Below are 22,727 nucleotides of genomic sequence, written 5' to 3'. Positions count from 1 at the left end.
CTTCCTAACGCAACCCTCCCCATTTATCCGGGTTTTGGACCGGCACTAACAGTGCACTGGCTTGTGCAACCCTAATACAAGAGCCAAATTGTGATGGCTAATGGCTTGTGGGGTGTTTTGTTCTATTAAAAGTGGTCCATGAAAGGAACAGTGTGGAACCGGCAAAAGGGTCATTGGCGGCTAAGGCTTACCCTGCACTAGGATGCACTATAAGAAGAAGGCAAGCCGATAAAAGCAGAGTGATGCTTTGGGCAATGATCTGCTGAGAAACTTTGGGTCCGGCCATCCATGTGGCTGTTACATTAACATCTACCACCTACCTAAGCATTGTTGCAGACATGGCTGTAGCCTCTTTCAGCAAGATAATGCGCCATGCCACAAAGCAAAAATAGTCCATAAATGGTTTGAGGAGCACAACAACGAGTTTGTGCATCTGTGGCATGTGCTAGACCAAGGGTGGGCAATTAATTTTTACAAGGGGCCACATGAGAAACCTGAATTGTGTCAGAGGGCCACACCAACGATAACTTGAACTTAATTCTGCTCAACTTTCTTCCATTGTAAAATGTAATAAATTATATATTTTGAACAGCTGGTACTGATAATTGGAAGAATAAAACTATTCTGTAAATATTAATATTAGGCAGTGTGAAATTGTGAGTCAAATAAGAAAACAAAATTCCAATAAGCATTCCTTAATAAACTCTCCGTCAGATAACGTCTTACTTTTTCTGTCGATTTTGTGAGAAATTACATAACTTGTCCTGACGGCTGCATCTCTGGGGGTGTGAAGTTTCGTAAAAAGTCCTTGTTGGGTTTTCAGTTTTGCTAGCAACGCATCAGACTCCCACGCGCGCTTTTTTTAATTAGACAGATTTCTGTATTTATCCTCTTGCTTAATCGTGTAGTGCCGATTCAAATGATTATCCTTTAACACAGCGACCTGTGTACCACAGATTAAGCACACGGCTTTACCTTTAATTTCTGTAAAGAAACACTTGGCAGTCCATGTCTTGATGAAAACACAGCATTCGTTATAAACTTTTCTTTTCTTAGCGTGAGCCTACATCTTGAGGGTAACCTGGCTAGCGTCACTTGTCGCTGTTCACCTTCACTCACAGCTCACGCACGCACATACGTAGATATTATATTATATTATAATTATTATTATTTCTGGGATCTACAGGGAATGTTTCGCGATCGACGGGTTGGCAACCACTGATCTAAGGCAATGAATTCCATAATTGTTTGTGTTATGCCTTTTGCCTTGGCACCATCACTGGAAAACTTTTTAAAAACGTCTGCTACAGATGTGCTCGGATTGACTTTTCTTTTCTGCGCCGCGTTCTTCTCACATTTAGAATGGCAATCGGGATGGTTGGATTTCAGGTGATAAATTAAACCCGACGTGGAGAAACTCTTTGCAGATACAAACCCTCTTGAAATTTCAGCATTGCATGTTTTGCAAATTGCTATCCGTGGGTCTTTCTCCGAGATATTGAAAAAAGTCCACACCGCAGACATGTTGGCTCTTATCCAGATAACCGTGTGCTGGCTGCGCTTTTTAATTGTGTCATTACAATTGTGTTTTGGCTGTGTTGTTTTAGTGATTTCGGTATTTCAGTCGAAAATCTTCGGTGGCCGAATTTTCGGTGCATCCCTATAATTTATGATTGGCCTTACGCGTGCTGGACAGGGACGTACAAAGGGCCGGATGTGGCCCGCGGGCCGTAGTTTGCCAAAGTCTGTGCTAGACAAACAAGTCTGATCCGGACTGAACTGGCAACCTGCAGGATTTAAATGATCGGCTGCTAAAATATTGGTGCCACATACCACAGCACACCTTTAGGGGTCTAGTACAATACAAGACAGGTGGTCATAACATTATGCCTGATCTCTCACCGCTGTGGCCTGGGTTCGATCCCTGGTCAAGGAACCAACCCCAGCCACTTTCAGTGCCGGTCCCAAGCCTGAATAAACGGGGAGGGTTGCGTTAGGAAGGGCATCCAGCGTAAAAACATGTGCCAAATCAAACGTGCGGAGGATCCGCTGTGGCGACCCCTAACGGGAGAAGCCAAAGGAAAGTGTATATTCAAATACATCAATTGGTCAAGAAAATCGAAAATTTTTAGGTTAAGGGGCACTATAATTTGGCAGGCTAATTGAAATGATCATGTTTTGACGCTCTTGCCGAACATTTAGCTACATATTTCTGAGGTTGGAATTGCTGGGGTTTCAGGTGCAAACTATTTTTCACGTCATAAATTTCGACAACAGTTAACATTCAAGATAAACACATTCACTTTCTTTATTTCTACACAATGACAGATTCACATTTATATAAAATATTCTCATAGTCTTTATCTGTATTTGTGCATACAAAATGTTATTCACAGCAATGAAAAATTATACTTTAAAGAAAAAAAAACACAACCAATGTGTTACTCTCTAGTGCAGAATTAGTGCTTAGTGCAAACTTTATGTTTAGTGCAGTAATCATTTGCATTTGAAATTGAAATGCTAAATTTAGTTACAGCTGCAAAAAGTTTATTATTTATTATTTATTCATTTATTCATTTTATTTATTATTTTTTTTGCACATTTGATCTCTTGTTTCTAAATGACATGTTACAACTGTAGTCAGGATGTAAATCATGGCTGGGTTTTTTCAGCATTATTTATCACAGATAAAAGAGTCTCAGTTCCCTGCCATGTGAGGACACGAGTGAATTGGGTTTGTAAGGCATTACATCTCTTCATAGTTTAGAAATAACAATATTTTTAAGTGATTCCATGAGTGCAGTGCCATTCATCCCCTAAAATATTTGTCATTTTGCAACATTGAGTTTTAGAAAACATTAAACCATTTAAAAGATGTGTTGTACACTGTCTTTTTATAGAGTGTCTTAGGTGTCATTTAGCTCTTAAATAGGCACAAGGGTTGAGTTTTTAGCATGGGACCAGCAAATACACAAAATAGGATAAAATTACTTCTAACAATTACTTTCAGTCTGCAATCTGGGGAAGAGAACTGTACTTTTTTTGAATTAATATAATTGAATAATTGGGAATAAAGAAAAAAGAATGAGAGAATGTATTTTCCTTCCTATTATTGAAATGTTCCATATTTATATATATATATATATATATATATATATATATATATATATATATATATATATATATATATATATATATATATATATATATATAAATATTATATAGGGGGGTTCAGGTGACTAAAATGTAAATAAAGTAAAATGGCAGTATATACTGATTATATATATAAACCAAACAAACACAATAGTATGTATTATAATAGTACAAAATATAATTGTATTATAATAAACAAAATGACACCCAAATCAAGTCATCACCCTGTTATCTGCTTAGTAAAGACTGATTTAAAGACTTATTTGGATATGCTTCAGTGATTCCAAGCCCTCTTGACACTCACTGGTTTGCTTTATCTGTGTCCGTTGGCTCACGGACATCACAAACATTTTCCTCCTTCTTGTCAAAGTCCTTGATGTTCATCATAGTCATTTCACCCAGTTCCATATCACTGGCTTTTAAAGCCAGAGAAGATGATTCATCATCCTTTTCCTCGTATTTAAGCCCTATGTCATCAGGGATGATCTCCACTTCGATGTCTGAGGAATCCTCGCTCTCTTTAAACCACACCGTCTTCTGTTTGTCCTTCCTTCTCTCTTTAGTTAGGATAGATCCGACATGGTCTTTAGCTCCATAGGCTTTCGGGTGGAGAGCTGGGCTGCTGCGGTGCACGTAGTTTGATTGAACTCGCATGCCACAGGAATTGCAGTGCCTCCTCTCACGAGGTGTCAATCTTACCCGCCATTTTGGAGCTGCCTCCTGCTTCCTGTCTCTTTTATCTGGTCTCCTCATTGCCAACCTACTCATGTCAGCTTCGTTCAGAAACCCGTCATTGGTGAACTGCATGCTGTCTCTTGGCCTTAATCCATCAGTGGGCTGAGTACGCTGCAAGCATGGACCTAAACACTGAATGGGGGTGTCAGATCAATGACACTTTTTTCCCAATTACAGCTAAATCTAAACATACAATTAAATGCATCATTTATTTTTTTGAGAACTAATTTTTTGCCTTTGTCTCTATAATATAAGCATTCAGAGCTGGACTCACACAGTGATGATGAGAAGATGCTGACCTCTGATAACTTGAGCGTGTCTGGGTTCCTTTTCTTCAGACGGGAAATGAGATAGCCAATCACGATGAGGCAGAGAACCAGCAAGGCGGCCATTACAAAGCCCAGCAAGGCCATATCTCCAGCACGGTATCCCTCTGAGGGTGACTGGACACCCACGGCTGTGTTGAAAACATTGAAATGCATGGAATATTAATGAGACATCAGAATAATTATTATTGTAGTAATAATAATAATAATAATAATAATAATAATAATATTGACAGCCATAGAGAAATGCACTCACGTGGTAGGACAAGCACAGAAAGAGCTGCTGTCCCAAACTCACCAGTTGACACATCAACAGCCCGAACCTGCAAGCAGTAAAATTCTTAATATTTATATGATTATGTTACAACAGTATGAAAAGGTAGAGGAAGGTTGTGTACTTGCCTGTAAAGCAAAAGACTCAGTCCGAACTGGTTTTTTAAGAAGCACAAATCCGTCTGTGGTTATGTTGACATAACTGCTGTACTGTACTTCATATCTTATGTCAGGATTTATTCCCTGTCCATGAAAGCACATTCAGAGATCAGGTCACATAATATATTAAAAGTCAATAAATACAATTTATAATACTAAGCTTTAACATCAACATTACACTATAACCAACATTTGCAAAGTCATCATCTCTGGCTCTGACTCTGAAGGGTTTATTTGAAGTCCTGTCCCTGAGCACCATGTTCTCAGGGCCTGAGTTGCTGTAAACATATGCTTCATAGCGGTCCCTCTCGAATTTTGGTGGGTTCCTGCTCTTTTTCATAACCTCAATGTTGACTAAAGTCGCAGCAAACTGGTCACGGTTTGACACCTGAGATGCCTAGAGAAAACACCAACAGTATTACAATTATGTGCAATGTGTATTTTGTTTAAATTACCCATATATGTGTATTCCTCCTTCCTTCTATTCTCAGGATAAGTTTGGACAATTTGTAAATGCAAATTAGCCTACAATTAATGTAATTGTCCTGGAAGAGGAAACTGGAGTAACTTTGATGAAAACTGTTTGGCAAGTTCCCATTTAATTCTTTTTTTTTTTTTTTTTTTGCACTGTAAAACACATTTCATACTATAATTATATTCACTGCTAAAAAAAACTAGTTTTACTTTTAAACCTGCAAAAATGAGATTTTATTTTTTGGTGTTATTTTATATACCCATACTGTCTATATCACATAATGCGACTGCACTATGTTAGCAAACAGTATATTTTGTTTTTGACACCTTAAAAATGAATTTTCAATGCTCCTATATCATGCTCCAATATTAAGAGTATAAATGAAAAAAATGTAAATGATAGATTAACCATTGTCAACAAATGGTAATTTTTTTACACATTTATATAATACTACTACTACTACTACTACTACTACTACTACTACTAATAATAATAATAATAATAATAATAATAATAATAATAATAGTGCATTATTTTGCTATGCAAAATCAGTAAACAAAAACTTATCTACTTACCAAAACTGTGAGAGTTAGTGGGCCTGCGATATCTGCTGGTTTTAGCATGGTTATGTTTCCTGTATTTTCGTCTATTTGAAATATGTTATCTTCATTTCCTAAAATAAACGAGAAAGTAGAAAATAATCATTTTGTAAGCTGGCCTTAAAGAAAGTTCAACTGAATTTAGATATATAGAAAATGTATATAGAAAATAAAAGGTTTGGATATGTGCAGAGGAGGGACATGGGGTATTTTGGTAGGAGAATGTTTAGGATGGAGCCAGCAGGAAGAAGGAAAAGAGGAAGGCCAGGGAGGAGGTTTATGGATGTGGCGAGGGAAGACATGCAGGTGGTTGGGGTGAAAGATGCAGATGTACAGGACAGAGGGGGGTATGGAGAAGGATAATCCGCTGTGGCGACCCCTAATGGGAGAAGCCAAAAGAAGAAGAAGAAGAAGAAGAAGAAGATTTAAATTTGTTTTATTTACCTCTAACAATTTTATAGCTAATCTCTTCATTTCTGCTTTTGTCTCCATCTCTTGCATAGATTGGTCCTGGATGTAATTGTAGTGGTCCTTCCTAAAATTTTACATTATTATTATATTACAATTTTTTTTACTTTTCTTTTTTATGCAACTTCACTGTATAGATGTACATTAAATGAACAAAGTGAGGGAAAAACTTGGATAAGACATCCTAAATAACTAAACTGTAGACATTCCTGTGGCCAAAACTTGATCATGACAAAGCTCTGACAGTGGAGACTCCATTCATAAATTAAGAAAAACATCACGATATCAATGGATATACACTTTTCTTTTTTATATACCAAAATTTCAAACGATTAATCTTATTTGACTTGGAACATTTTCCAATAAAGTCCACTGAATTTAGTTGTTTCAAAAAAGTATAAGTATTAGGACGTGGGTGTTCATATAAACCTGTTTCTGCTGTTATAGGAAATTAATCCATACCTCCTTATCAAACAGAATCATTTGCTTTAGTGTAAAATATTTAACAAATTGTTAATTAAATAATAATGTTAATAACATCACATTGTAAATGTTTTTATAAAGGTAATATGTATACTGCATACCATAACATGTCTTAAGATAGGTCAGACTTTTATCTTTGACTTGAGGGCAAATGTTTGTCCACCCTCAGAATAAAAAAAAGGAGATAAAAAAATGTATCATATAAATATATTATATATTATAATATATTATTATAAAGTATTTTACTAGTAAGATATGATTTTCTTTTTCATATCTTTTAAACATTTATTTTTGTAATATGTTCTACACCCGCATTTACTTTTTTTTTTTTGTTTCAATCATTAGGTCTAAAGATTTAGAGGGTTGTAGATAAATTATAACAGAGGATTTAAATAAAAAATCCTTTACCTGTCTTTCAGTTAAGTTGACTCTGCCCTTATATCCAACAGTTAGGCATATTTTGGCGGTGCCAATAGTTATTCTCGTACATGGCTGGAACCAGGGTGGACGGTTGTCAATGTCCTTTATGTTGACTATAATGGTTGTGGTGGCTGTGTAGGAGATTTGCACTGGCAGCGAGTACGGATGAGTATCCTGCATAGGATGTGTATGAGGATGTCAGCAATGGAGCATTGCAAAAAAAAAAGAAATATTTCAGTATTACGCAATAGCTATTTATAATCCATGCCTTCATTCAAAACAAAGTTCATTTTTACATACCTGCACATATAAGGTCAACGTCACCTGCTGGATGATGTCATAATCCAGAGTTTTGTTGACGAGAATATTTGGCTTATACATGTTCTCCAGTCGGAAATATGGGTTCTGCAAAAACAGACAGGTTCCATAAATCATTCCTGTGTTAATATCAGAGAAAGACAGTAATAGAAAGATAACCTAGTTTACTGCCTACCAGAGTTGGTTCTAATGCATAATATAAAACTCCTGAATCATCATCTTTTGCTTCAATCTGGGCCACGCTGCTGTTAACAGGTGTGAGCTGTGAACAAAGATGAAAATTTCTGACCTAATGCAGAGACATTTTTGTAAGTCCCTATAAGTAATGACATATTGCTTGCCTCAATATAAATGAAAAAGTGTAATTAGTGACTTCAGTGAGCACAAAATACATAATTAATAATTTTTAAATGCACAAATTTTTTTTTACCTCATTAACATCTAGAATATATTTACTTTGGGCAAATGTAGGAGGGTTGTCATTGATGTTTTCAACCTGAACGAGCACCGTCAATGTAATCTGTAAATTTAAACAAATAAATTGGGTTGCTATACTTGAAGACAGCTGTAAGAAAAATGCTGCAAATAGCACAAGCCCTGAAATAGAGATTCAAGCTGTTCCTTTTTCTAAATTCATTAGCACAGAATTAATTCAGATGTAAGTGTGACTAATGATGCACCATGTGAGACACTTACACTTCTGGATCCTGTTTTATTGCAGCGTATTTGAACTGTGAGCTCCTCAGGATTTAACAGAGTCTGAAAAAGAAATTAACACGTTAAAGCCATGAATGATGTCAAAACTGCTTCAGGTTTCCAGTTAATTTATTTATAGTAGCTGGAGATTTTTTAGGTAGCCTGAAGCACTCTTATCAGAACAAGAGGTCATGCTTGGAAGGGTGGAACGATTTCAAGAAATGTTCTGGGAACTGTGACCTTATCGCAAATGTGGGTGTGAACTTGGATGTGCAGAATTCTCATGTTTTTTTGTTGCTGAGTTTGCAGTGTCACTGGTCAAAAAGTGGAGAGGGCAATTACAACAGTTTGGAAAGAGATATTAAAGAAACCTACTTCAAAGTCCAGGCGTTTCTTTACGATTAGATCCAAGCCCCTCAGGTCGAAAGCATTGTCTGGGTTCTCGGTGAGAGTCAGTGTGACGTTCTTTGTTGATGTGTTAATACGGACAACAACGGCATCGATTGTGTTGTTCTCTTTAATAGTCACAGGCTCTGAGGGAACTGAACAAACTGAAGAGAGAAGGCAAATATCATCATGCTTAATGAACCACAACCCAGCCTACAAATAAAAAAATGAAAATAAACCACGCTGTTATTTTTTTGTGTGAACAGAATTGGTTCAGGGTTTAAATATTTATGAGTGTCAGTACACACTATTGTAGTGTTACATTTCTGAATGATTGAACAATGTAGCACATTTTAACTTTTCTTTAATAAGAAACCAGATAAAGTCATGTATCCAGGTAAGCAGATACCAACATGTATCCTAGCAATCACAAACAATCATTATACAGGCCACATCAACACGTAAAGCGATTCAAAATCTAAAACAAGCCTTACTTACTTTTTTCAGCCAAGTAGAATTTGTGAAGGAGGAACACTATCAGGCATCTGAAGGCGGTGTTTAGGGATTTTAGTTTATATTTCCTTTCCATGTCCCAATATGTGATAAACACGAATAGAGTATGGAGGACTAGAGGGGACCGTGGCACCAGCTGGTACTTCTTCACATAAAGCACTGACTGTGTTAGCGGATGAGTGGGAGTCAACTCCCGTCGCAATGTTTGTGACTTCATCTTAGGGTCATATATTGCCTAAAGAGCTTGCCAACAACGGACTGCTCCCTCCTACAAAAATACTTGCATCTGCTTTTGAGGGGGGCATTTTGTATTAGTGCTCAGCACAGCAAGAGCGCAAGAATGTGCCTGCAGAAAGAAAAGGATTTGAAGCATATTGTTTTTGAGAGAAACACATTATATTTCCAGATAATAAAGGTTCAGGCTGCATTATAAAATACAACAGTCTGGGTTTTAGAATGTAGATTAGGCCTAGTCTTAATGTAGACCTGATCAGAAATCCAATTAAAATATTTCTAATATATTGAACCAAAAAATTGTTGAATTCTCAAATCTGATTGCCATTGACTGTAGTGTAGCTACATTTGACAGATCTTTATAATGCACTTGATTTATTAAATTATTGTATCAATATGTCAGGATCTAATAGTGGATTATCAGCAAGTGAAGATAATGTTTTGTGTAAAATATGAAGAAAAGAAACTGAACCATGAGCTTTGAATATGAACTATGGGTATGTTGGCAAGAAACATACAGACTACATGCAAGAGCATACAACAACAAATTTCATCCACAAACGCTTAACCAAAAAACAAGAATGTAAATAGTTATGCTAAGAAGGCATAATGAGATGAAGGTGAGGATGTGTGACAAGATTATGCAATGTGCTTGGGGTGGTGGTTATTGACCCTGTGACATTGCATAGACAGGATGCATGATGGGAGAGCAATCTTGATATTAAAGTATGGTGTTGAACATGACTACTACAATATATTGTATATTGGTGAAAGGAATACACATCTTTCACCAGTATACAAAATAAAATAAATAAATAAGCCTGATCAAACCTAAACCCTGCAATCTTTGTAGCTTTGTCATGTTATTAAATTCTCCTTCTGTACCCATCAGTAGACTCAGTCATGACTCGCTCCTGTGTAGGCAAGCAAAATCTCATGAAGTGGCCTTGCTTTACTTGGCAGCCCTCCACCTCTCCACCCTGCTGCTGTGTGTGTGTGGGAACAACAGACACACACATTTACATGAAACACACACATTGTGCACCCATGTAGATGCCTGCCAGTGTCATGCATTTAAAAAAGCACTGCACAGCTGGCCTGAATGCTGCATTGTTGCATAAGTTTGAAACACTGTAAATGCTTTGCCAATAACTAATCCAATTACTAGCCTGTGTTAATTACAGTCATACCACAGCTCTGTTTAATTCTCAAATCTGATTCTTCACTGGGTGTTGTGTTTTTATTACATCAACTGATGATGACAGTATTGCAATCTGCAAGGCAATTCACAAGTTCATATTTTAATGCAATCTTTTTAATGTCATAATTCTGAGAGAAACATTTTACATAGCAAATGCTCCATGTAATCAAATGTAATAAAACAAACCAGAAATGTAAAAATGTCTTCTTATTAAGCATCTGCTATATTTTTAATATGGTGGTGCTTTCATTAAGGAGCTGTTTATATGGAAAGAAACTCTCTTATCAGCACTTATAAATAAATAAATACTGATAAAGCTGTAACTTTAGGGTTTGATTCACAAGAAAGCCACAGGACAGAGGATGTTGTGTTTTGTGGCTTTACTGTGAAAGGATGTAGCCCAATTTTTGTCTTTTAATAGAGAGAGGGAAAAAGAATCAGGTGGGGACAAATTGTACATTGTGCTATTGTTTAATAAATACAAATAGCAAATAAATGTGATAAAAATGTAATAAAAATCCAGGACATGTTGTTATTGGAAAATGGGATGGTAGCCTATTACACCACCCTGTCATTTAATATTTCTAATGTCATGTTGTGCTCTAATTATTGCTGAACTAAAACTGAGTATCAGTTTATATAGAATGCATCAATATGTTTTAATGGATTTGTAAAAACTTGTTGTTTATGATATTCCAGAATCAACATTGACAAATTATGTGCATGTACATAATAGTGTACAAGTACATATTCTGCATCAGTGAAATATTTATACATTTAAAAAATACATTTATACTTTTTTTTTGACTGTAATAAATATATACAGTCTGCTACAATGGCTTAAGACTGAAGTTTGTACTAACAGTTTTGCATTTAAGTGACCTTCACTGAACAGTACACCTCAACAATGATGTAACTATAATAGATGCATATTCTGTGCCATGGAGATGATTATTGGTTCCCTTTTGAGTATGGTTCCTCTTAAGGTTTCTTCCTCATACCATCACTGGGAGAATTTCATCAGGGATAAACTCATAAGAAACAAAGTTATAGGCACTAAACTTGTACATTCCAACTTCATGACCTCTTTATCTCTGCAAAGCTGCTTTAGGACAATGTCCATTGCACTATTAAATAAAATGTATATATATATATATATATATATATATATATATATATATATATATATATATATATATATATATATATATATATATATATAAAACATTAATTAAATTAAATGTTGGTAAACACATTTTCATATTAACCGGACACCTGTCAGTCAGAATGCTTAGAGTTACAGTATATAAGAGCTTTGGAGCATGTTCTTTAAAGTACAGACCATTGTATAGGTGCATCTAAGAAGGTCAGGAGTTCTAGCATCACCCTTGCATGAAAGACAATTGTGCTGAATTGCAGCTTATATTTACAACAGCAGAAGGCAGCATTGTGCAAGATTCATGATTCATTCACTTTATCATATATTGTGATGCATTTCCAGCCTACACTTTATTTTGAATACCTTTATCACACTTCTTATTCATTCAATTATACAATCAGCAAAACATGTTGCAGCAACACAAAGAATAAAATTATTTATGTACAGGTCAAAATTATATACTATTTGGTCCTTGTCTAGTCTCCCTTTTTTATGATAATATAAACACTTGGTAAGGTCATGGATTTTCATACCACTTCTATGCAGATGACACATCCTCACATTCCATCCTCTCATTCCCTAACTCAGATAATCATGTTTCCTTTTAGGTTCCAGCTTGTCTGGCAGATCTAAAACTGAACTGCTGTTCATGTCAAGGTGTCTTGTGGTCATCCTGGGCAACTCTCAGATCTCTCCTTCTGTCACAAACTGGTCACAAACTGATCAGCTGACCTTTTTTTCTCACACATTGCTAATTTTACACACTTGTGGCAATTTTGTTCTTTACAACATTAGAAGAATTCGTCCATGGATTTCTAGGCACACTGGACACTCAGGTGCTTGTCAGGTCTTCCTCTGAGGGATATTCCACCTATGCATATATCCAACCCTGATCCCGAATGCAACTGCATGCTTTGTTTCTAGCCATCCCCACACCAGCCCACTGATTCGCTCTCTCGAATTGCTTCCTGTAGCTGCTGTATCAGATTTAAAACACTCAAGCTTGCCCGCAATGCCAAAAACAGATCAGCACCCACCTTCCTTAAAGCACTTATCTCACCCCGCACTGCACCAAACTCTATCTGATTCTTTAGCACTGCTCGAATGGTCCCACCATCTCTCAGGGTACAAGGAAGACATGTTTGAAGACTTTTCCCTGGCATCTTAGTGATCAAATGAACTTTCCCAAGATGTCTGAGTAACTGCTAAGCCACTAGCAGTTTCCAAACAACACATTTTTCCAAAATTACTTTATGTTTTTTTGCTTCTGTATCTCTACATTAATCTATTGGTGGAATTAGTATGAAGTGAGGTTTGACATCAAAGTTGGTTTGTAGCCAGTGTCTAAACCCTGTGTAGGAGAGATGAACAGGCACATATATATTTATTCTACTTTTTACCTCAAATAGAAGGTTAAAATAAATCCATGTGATTCAGGTCAGTCACTATTTTTAGACTGCTGTTTTACCCTTCAATTTACGCTTAGAAACTGTTTGCCCCTTCTTCTGTCTCGACACACTTTTTTTTTAAGCTAAGAGAAAGGGTAAAAGCCTGGCCCAGTTTCAGATATTGAAGTGACTTTGACATTGCTGGTGAATGACACGACTTATGAATAACATTGTCCTATGTTGTTCTGAGAGTGCACGATTTGCAATACTTTGATAAAAACTTCACTTAAAGATGAGTTTAATGATCTAAAATGTGTTACACATTAAAGCATAAATTACATGCTGTATTTGATAAATTGCCTTTGTTGATATGCAAATGTCAGAAACATTTCCAATAGGAAATTATGGATCATGGATCAATTATGGATTATGGATCATGATGGACACTGCTGATTGTTTTGGGTTTTCAGAAGCAAAGGTTACTAATGATTTCAAATGCACCGTCTTTATGTCAAGGCGACATCGTTTAAACAGTAAATTAGATACTGTGGTTGGCTTGATTGCAAATATACACACATATTGATTAAACTGTAATGAACAAAGACTCCTTTGATTTTCCCAGCCTTACAAAAAGCAAGTGTAATCCCCACAATTTAAGGTTCCAATAAAACATTGAGATTAGAGCATTTAGATGTTACATTTATCTGATTTATTTTTTACATTTTTAACCCTCAATTTAATATTTTAAAGAGCCTCTACTGATCAAAGAGCTATAGTTTAATGGCCACAGATTACAGATAAAAACTTGTCACTAATTCCTATGTACATTTCCATTCTAAAATCAATAGTCTGAATAAAACACTATAAAACAACTTCACACTATGATTTAACTGTTACTCTCTGATTACAGCACCGCCTTAAGATTCACACATATTTTTCGCAGTCAAGTCTTATTACTTTTAATTTCAATCTGCTAAGATTTCTGTGCCCTCTTCAGAAAGCTTTTGCTGCGGCTTCTATTGCAGCATCTACATAAACATACTGCATACTGTATATTGTTATAAACATCCTACAACAATGAGTATAATTTGAATAGTCAATAATTGCAAAGTCTTGCCAATATTTTCTGTTAATTGCTATTTGCCATGCTCTTGAGCCTTGCCTTAATTTTTACAAATGCTCTTCAGATGTGCCCTTTGTCCAGACTGTTTGCTGTCCCTGTGTTTGCCCTGCTTCAATATTGATCCTGGGTTGTGTTTTGGAATTGTTATTAAACCCACTATGCAAGGATTCTCAACTATCTTCCAAGTCCTTTTCCTTAGAAGCAGCTAATTCACAGGGGCTTGTACAGCAGACTCTGCATAATCTAAGGCTAATAATAAAATATGTAAATAAATAAATAAATAAATAAATAAATAAATAAATAAATAAATAAATAAAATGCTGTTATTTAACACAAAACTTATATTTAATAATATGGTTCTGATGTTCTGTAAAGAGATTTTTATGTAACATTTAGTGCAGAGGTCTCCAATGTCGGTGCTTTGTAGTGGCCTGCAAGTTTTCTTTCGCAGGAAACTTTCTTTCTGGTTTCTTAGTAAAGTTGTGCTTTTAGTGTATATATTTTTGAGAGAAAAAGTACATTAAGATGATAACAGGAATCAACTTGCCTTGCAGGCATTCCACAATATTAACATAACTATAAATAATTTTAAAAATAACATTATTAATGTATAAAAATGATGCATATTGCTATAATAAAAAGTAGCTTGTTAAAGAAAATAATGGTATTGAGAAAACCTTTTTATTTTATTTCTTATTTTTTTTGAGTGCCCTGTCATGGTAGACTAAACTCCCTGCTTATTAACCAGTTATTTAGCATTTAATTTTTTAACTACAATGAAATATTTAATTACCAGTGTCAAAATAATTGTAAAGATATAAAGAATCAATAAAAGTTTGGTCTGTAATAAATATTGGTCTGGTGGCAGCTCCTTGGAGTCTGCATAATTAGTATAATACACATGCATGGTGATGGCATAACACTGTATTACAGATCCATTAATTTGTGGCTGATTGGAAATAAAGTTCAATCGTTTCTTGCTGTTACTATAATAAATCAGCTTGAGTTATCAACCCAGAAATAGAATGGGTAGGAGACGCTATCATATGGTGGGAACCATTTTTTGCTAATTGTGCTATAAACTATTTTTGTTATGGAGCAATTAACATCAAGCAGAGACAGAAGTGTAAGAATATGCAGCTGTGGAAAGAAAGCAGTAATACGTTTAACTCCTTCAACTCCTGGCTTATTATACTGATTTTTTTTTTTTCACCTTAAAGTATGTTGTTCGGTAGCTACAATGCATTATTCATTAACTACAACATAATTAAGGTCTTTTGAACATCACACAGAAGAAGAACATTAACACATCAAAGAAATTTTTTTTTTATCTGGATTTCTTTATGATTGTCAAAAGATGGATAACATGTATGAACATGGCTTTAAATAAAAGTTCTGAAACTGTCTTGTTGCTGGTATTAAACATCTCTTGTTTTAATATTCTGTAGAGTACCTAAGAAATTTAGAGGGCTTTGGATGTGTTACATTATTGCAAGATGTTTTTCTTAAGCTTGTGAAATTGTGTGTATGATCAATACCTATAGTGTAATATAATATATATTATAATAATATAATAGTGTATATAATAGTGTAGTCTAATGATACCTATAGTGCCTTGTGAAAGTATTTACCTCCCCTTGATATTCATGATCCACTTGATAAACCACTTCAAAATAGCTTTAGCAGTATGTTTAAGCTTATTGTCTTGCTGGAAGGGGAACCTTCATCAAAGTGTAAAATCTCTGTCAGAATGAAACACATTTTCCTCAAAAATTAATCTGCATTTATTATCATTTTCTACAATTTTGACCTATTTCCAGCATCATTCTTCCAAACTCATGCTTTACTATGGGAGTGGTTTTGTTGCAGTGATTGGAAGTGCTGGGTGTGTGCCACATGTAGCCTTTCTCATGATGGGCAAAATCTTTGTAGCCTTCTCTGACCAGAGAACATTTCTTAAATTTTTTCTTTTCTTTTCTTTTATTATTATTATTTTTTTACAAATCAATGGTCTGAAGTGCCTTTAGTGTGGTCATAACTATAATTATTTCAGGAAGTTAATGGCTTCATGGAATATTATTTCCAAAGACAATCATGTTGAACCAAACATACAAAATCTGTATTAATAAAACATTCTAAAATTAACAGAAACTATTCCTTTTTTTTTATTTGTTAAGTTTTGAGTTTTAATTACTTATTGCTGTTTACTGCAGTGGCCCAATGTCTCTGAGTTGCTGATTCAAAGGTCACAGGTTCAAACCATCACTGTTAGGCCTTTGATTAAGGCCCTTAAATTCGTATGCTCCAGGGATGCTGTATAATGACTAGCCCTAAACCCTGACCCCAACCTCTTAACAAGCTGTGAAGTGAAAAGGAAAGAATTTAATAGTATATGTGATAAATAATGGCTTTTATCTCTTAATTTTTCAAAATGAGAGAAGCTTAAGAGATCATCTTTTAACTATTTCCACTTTTGTGACATTTGTCACAATCCGCCAAATTCAGGTGATTTTTTGCGTGATAATTACAAGCCTGTCGGTGACTTGTATGACCTCTTAAAAACCATTACACACTGTCCTAATTGTGTTTATGCAGCTTTTATGTTAAGACATGGAACATGATAATTACACTGGACTTCTGACTAGCCTTCTTGCGATGCCAGCTGTACACTGCATTTGTTTGTAATGACTGTGCTGAGAAAAGTAAATAAATTGGGCAATTATACTGATTTTCTGAGAGTGCCATTTCTTATGCAGTACTAGAGTCACTTCCTAGACTTTCCAGCCATTTTCTTTTCAGACTTTAAGCCATGTGATCTTTAAAATGACAGCTTAATCATGGTTTATGTAAAATACATCCTATATGAATATGCATTTATACCCCCCTCTCAACTTCTTTTCATGATTAGCTTCTTACATTCATCCTGCTCCTGTGGTGAACTTCCATCTGGAAAAGAAAGAAAAGTCATTATTCTATTTTTTTTATGCCAGAAGAATTAGTAGATGGGACGAACAAGCCAAGAAAATATATTTTACCTTTCCTTTTCTGCTTTTTTGGATTAGATTGGTTTGTAATACAGTGATATCTGATAATACGATAAAAGAATTTAGAAATGAAAAAGTAATAAAAAAAAATATGCCTAAGAGAGTAAAGGAGACATGCAGTTCTTTGTCATTTAGAGCAACAGCAGCCAATTTTCTGTAAGCTTATATATGAAGAAGAGGGCTATCTTCATATATGAAAATTTTCAATTTATATGTATTGTGGATGAAGTCCATGTGAGCCCTCATCCTTTTTGCTTAGAAGTTGTTTTGTGAGAACAAGAAGCTAGGGGGTGGGAATTGCCAGAAAATGTGCAAATGCAAAATTATTTTCTGAAAATAAAAAAACCTAAGAAAAATCTTACTTACGTGCATACATATTTGACATTCTTTATCCCAAAGACAAAATGTAAGTTAACACAGAAACAAGATACACAGAACATTTTGATGCAAGATATAATCTTTGTATTAAAAAAAATATGTAATATTGTACTGTCTTTAGCATTCATTGAAAACTTTAGATTGAAACAAATATATAGTTCTTTACACTTAGTTATTTTTGCTTATTACCTCAACATTACGAAAGGTTTTATGGCCTGACACAATTAATTTTCACTGTTACCAACCTGCAGTTGATTACTGATGACAATTATTATAAGTCAGACACCAGAGACTCCTTTCTTTAATGCCCACAAAAGTTGCTCATGTTGATTGTTCACCATACAAGTCTTTGTGTAATTTGGTATAAGTGATAATGTAAAGACGTTAATCTAAATACTGGGTTGTGACTGACGTCTATACTAAGAACAGCTGTACAAAATTAATCATTACCTTCTGAGAATCTAACAGCACTGTGGTATAACGCTTATTATTTGACATATTCTTAGTTTTACAAATAAGTGAAAACATGTTGATAGTGGTTTTAAAAGATTGAAAGATGTTCTCTTATTAACCCATTAACAACTATGACTGTGACATCATTGTTCTCCTATATAAATCAAACTTAGCAGAGTGTAGATGGTGAACAGCACTTATGCCCATAAACACTCTTCACGGCATCTTTTAAATCTTAAAACAAATGTCAGCATGTTTCGTTTGTGTACTGTTGGCGTGTATATGATTGCAATGACATTAGTAGCAATCAGTCTCCCACAGGCCCCAGGCGAGGCGGTTGGAGAGAAGCATCTGCCGGGTCCTGAAGCAAGCAGAGCAGAGCTACAAATGCAAATGAACAATAGCACAGATGTTCAGCTGGCAGAACTCTCACAGGCGTAAGTGGGCAAATGAGAACTGTACTCAAGTGTGAGGTTGCAACATATAAATCATGTGTTTTTCTTGTATCAGCTTATCAATCATGAGAGTAGCACAAGGTCATGACAATGTGCTGGGGTTTTTTAAAAGTGAAACTGTTTAATTACAGATTTCATTCTGTAGTTATTATTGCAATTAAAGAATGCCAGTGATGACTCGTAAGGATATAACAGGAATTTCCCTTAGACGAGCATTTAACTTGTACAGTATGTGATCATGTGACAGTATATCTCAACATGTTATGTGCTTCAAGCACATGTGCACAGCATGTGATTATAAGTGAAAAAAAACAATTATTAGTTTGAGAAACCACATGCACCACATGCACTACAAGTGATTTTTTTTGTTATTCATGTGATTTAAAAATTTAAAATCACATGTGCTGACATGAAATTGGCTCTAGGAAAAGGATTTGAATTCTAATGATGTCGAAGTCTGTTAAAGTTAGTAGGAAGGATGGAATACTGTTTTTCCCTTGTCAATCACAGTGACACTAACCTATCATAAAAATTCCTAGGTCTCCTGGGTAAGCCTCTCTTATCTTTTTCCCTTCCCCCAGTTGGTCAGTTATAGGTTAATGACGAGCTGGCAGGTGAAAGAAAGTTGTGTGAAAAATAAACTACAATTCTATGGTTTTACAAAATAAGAAATAATAATTATCATTTGGTCCTTATCAGGTCTTAAAATAAGTTAAATACAACCTCAGAAAACCAACACCACATGACATATTACACCATGTAATTAATGATTTTATTATTATTTATTATGATAAAGATAATTCCAAAATGGAGAAGCCATGTGTGAAAAACTTATTTAGGTTAAGTATGTAACGCTAGTTCCCTGAGGAAAAGAGGCGCTGCACCAACAACAATTTGGGAACGCTTCCGTGCTGTCCACACTCTGAATCACATGTGTAATCAGTCCAATGGAAAGCAAGGCTCACCGGTGGGGTGATGTTACGACCAGGAAGCTATAAAACGCACATGGAGGTAAACTGGCGCTAGCTTCTGAAAAGGAAAGGAAGGAATGCAGGCAGTGTTGCATGAAGACACTGCGTCTCATTCCCTCAGAGAACCAGGGTTAAATACGTAACCTAGATGCTCCCTTTCAGCAATTCGAGCTGCGCCAATAGCGGTTTGGGAACAAGAGTCCAATCACGCCGGACTGACTGGACCCTGCCTAGTGTGGATGGGCAAAGCTATGTCAAATAACTGAGGGGCCAGGTGTGGTACTATGGTCAAGGCAAAAAATCTGACAGGTCAGCGGGGTGGACCAGCTCGCAGCGTTGCAGACAAGCCTTAGAGGGGCTGGGGTGTCATGGAGAACCAGAGGGGACAGTGCAAAGTCTCTAGAATTGCAAGCAGGTCCATCTGAGCATGACCAGGCAAATGATATGCCATGTGTGATGGGGCCTTCCCCAGAGATATTGTGCGGAGCGGGCATTCATGACCCCAGCCACTGAGGAACGCATGGGACCTGAGACAGGAGCCCGGAATCTCTCCACATATCTAAGGCATGTAGGACTCGCCGAATTATCTTAATCGTACAAAGTGAATTGCCCCTCCGAGAGAACTGAGCCACCACTGCAGGGATCTCAGGTGCAGGAGGCCAATTGGAATCACACTGGACGCTGCCTCAGACCTAGCAGTCTTAAAGCTGCTTCACAGTGAGTGACTGGCCTTCCCTCACTCTCTTGGTGGCCGTAAGAATGGATTCATCAAGAGCGTGAAAGTGCTGGGTGAGCTTTGGCCACGAAAGCAAACCTCAGGAACTTCCTATGGAACTCACCAGGGTGATGCACACCCCGTTGAGCCATGGCAGATGAGATCTGCACTGAATTGCCTAACCTCTGTCTACAGTGCACAGGACCCACTAAGACACGTCTAGAAGAACCTTCAGTCTGCTTGATCGTCTCTTAAGGGAATCAGTCTCTCGAGACTGACCTCTGGTATACCTAGAGCCGGAGCTTATGCCCTGCTGCAGCTCTGGGGGCCTCTTGCAAGGCGGCAAACCGAAGTCCGCTACGATACCGAGCGGAAGGTGAAGGGCATTCACAGGAGCTGGCCATGCCCTGAAGCATTGAAAGTGGCAGGGTTAACAGACCAGCTCCCTGAGGGTGCCAGGGCGGGGTGGACACCATATACTTAGGTGCACAGTGCCCCTTTCTGGGGGACTCCCCTGGTGGTCCTGTATCGAGACTTTTTAGCCTGGCTTCCTGACCGCCCGACGTGTCTCATCCAGCTTCCGTAAGGGGGGCAGCCTGATAGACCTGCAGCACAGCTATGGTGTGGAAACTTGACCTGCAACTTGACCTGCTGAGGCATAAGCCTTGCCCACCAGCACCGAGGTAGTTTGAAGGGACTTGGTGGGCAGCACCGGGGTTTTTAGGGATGACGCAGCACCAGTGGAGACAACCTCTACAACCTGGTGGAGCATCCCATAAACACACTTTTTTTCCCCTTTTTTTTTTTTTTAAGGGCGGGCCAAATGAGGCTTTGTCCAAGACCTGGACACCTCAGTAGAGGCCAAAAAAAGAAGGGGCAGACTCCGGCATGAATCCAGTGATGCAGGTTGCAGAAAGTGCTTGTCAAGCTTACTGGATTTATTTATCTATTTATCTGGGGTCACTACCTCTAATAGCTCCTTGAAGGGGACTTGGAGAGGGGTTGTCTCTGACTCACAGAGCAATTATAATTTTTTATAGTAACAGAGTGAAAGGACTTAGTGATATGAAAACAGATTAACAGTCTCAGTCTTGGCAGTTTAGAATTCTAGATTAGAATAACTATTAAATTAAACAAAAGTGTGAAGCTTGAAGCATTTTTGACTACTGATCTAATGATCAATTATTCAAGTCAAACAAGTGAAGACTGCATTAAAGAGTTATTGTGTAATAATGGTTTGAATGCTTGAGGAACATGAAGCAGTGGATGAAGCCATTGATCAGTCACATGTATAAACAGTGCAAAAACAACTGGAAAAATGACCTTTCTTTGCTGTCAGGAAAAAAGAGAACAAACAGCACTTTTTAGAATCAGGTTTATTGGCCAAGTGTGTTGACATACACAATGAATTTGGTTCCAGTTGTTGGTAACTCTCTAAAGTACAGATATAAATAACACTATACATTGATCTTAGACTATATAAGACAAAACAAACTATATGATACAATACAGACAATAAGAGACAATTCAAACAATATACAGAGTACAGTCAACCCCCGACAATTCGTGGTTTGGAACTTGTGGTTCAAAATATTTGTGGGTTCTTATTTGGAACCTAACTAACAGCAAGTTGTGGATTATCCTTAAATTTGCGGAAATCTGCAGCGGGACCGAATGTTCAGGAAAGTTAGGAATAACATTTTAAACTATGTTTTCACTAACAAATTTTATAAACATTTTTAAAACACATTATTGTATTAAAGTGACATAATGTCTAGATGAATTCACTAAGAAACTATAGGGAGTGCTGGGGTGTGTCCAAAATTTGCAGATTTTCGGAACTTGCGGTGGTCTTAGAACATAACCCCTGTGAGTTCCGGGGGACCACTGTGTATGACAGATCTACTTTACTGTACATTGCAGTGTGAGAGTGCATGGTAGTGCAAATAGCAGTATTGTGCATCATGTAAGATAAAGAGGTTACTTTTACAATTTGCAGCAGTAATAGTGTGTGTAACATATGGGGATGAGGTGGTGACTGATGGTTCTAATAATGCAGCACTTATAAATATGAAGCAGGGCATATAAGTTAAGTTAAGGTCAGTTGTTAATAAGGGTGATTGCCTGAGGAAAGAAGAGTACAGAGTACAGAGTACAAATGCTTTAGTTTGAAAAACATAATGCATCATGACTTTTAAAATGCCTTTAAAGTGACCTTTCAAAAGCAAGCAATTATATTTAATATTTAATAATCTTTAAAGATACATTGACATTGTTCATACCCATTGCTAAAAAATTGGCTTTTTCCTGACAGCACTGACTTAATTATACGATACTATTCTGGAAAACTTCATGCAATTATATCTAATCCATTATATGCACAGGATGGTATGTGACCTCATCCACAGTACATGGCATTAGAATATATGCATAAATGGCAGGAAAGAGAAGCAAAACCTTTGATTATAAAAAAATAAATAAAAATTTTATACTCTAGGTCTTCAGATCTATGGTAAAATTGCAGGATTTTTGATGTTAAAAATTTAACCAAGATAAATCATGTGAGATCTTTTTTTACCTTCAATGCGACAGTTGTACTCT

General features: G+C 36.4%; 1 protein-coding gene across 3 annotated transcripts; it reads right to left on the bottom strand.

Moving 5' to 3' along the window:
* Positions 1-3,232: 3,232 nt before the first annotated feature.
* cdhr5a (cadherin-related family member 5a) lies at positions 3,233-9,157 on the bottom strand. 3 transcript variants are annotated; one of them, XM_083557855.1, is made up of 14 exons: positions 8,991-9,157; positions 8,481-8,656; positions 8,106-8,168; positions 7,840-7,929; positions 7,585-7,671; positions 7,392-7,496; positions 7,080-7,265; positions 6,165-6,255; positions 5,697-5,794; positions 4,837-5,043; positions 4,617-4,730; positions 4,471-4,537; positions 4,188-4,345; positions 3,233-4,020 (listed from the first exon to the last, which is right to left on the bottom strand). In XM_083557855.1, exons 1-14 carry the CDS (start codon positions 9,079-9,081, stop codon positions 3,454-3,456), a joined length of 2,100 nt encoding a protein of 699 aa, XP_083413981.1. In that variant the 5' UTR covers positions 9,082-9,157; the 3' UTR covers positions 3,233-3,453. The 3 variants fall into 3 exon arrangements, with proteins under 3 accessions (XP_083413981.1, XP_083413982.1, XP_083413983.1); XM_083557856.1 differs by having other exon boundaries at positions 3,233-3,999; XM_083557857.1 differs by lacking the exon at positions 8,991-9,157 and having other exon boundaries at positions 7,866-7,929; positions 8,481-8,556.
* Between the last annotated feature and the right edge of the window lie 13,570 nt (positions 9,158-22,727).

Source organism: Silurus aristotelis (assembly GCF_946808225.1).
Source record: "Silurus aristotelis genome assembly, chromosome: 13".
Taxonomy (NCBI): domain Eukaryota; kingdom Metazoa; phylum Chordata; class Actinopteri; order Siluriformes; family Siluridae; genus Silurus; species Silurus aristotelis.
The sequence above is the reverse complement of the archived record's forward strand: the minus strand, read 5'-3'. Positions and strand labels throughout refer to the sequence as shown.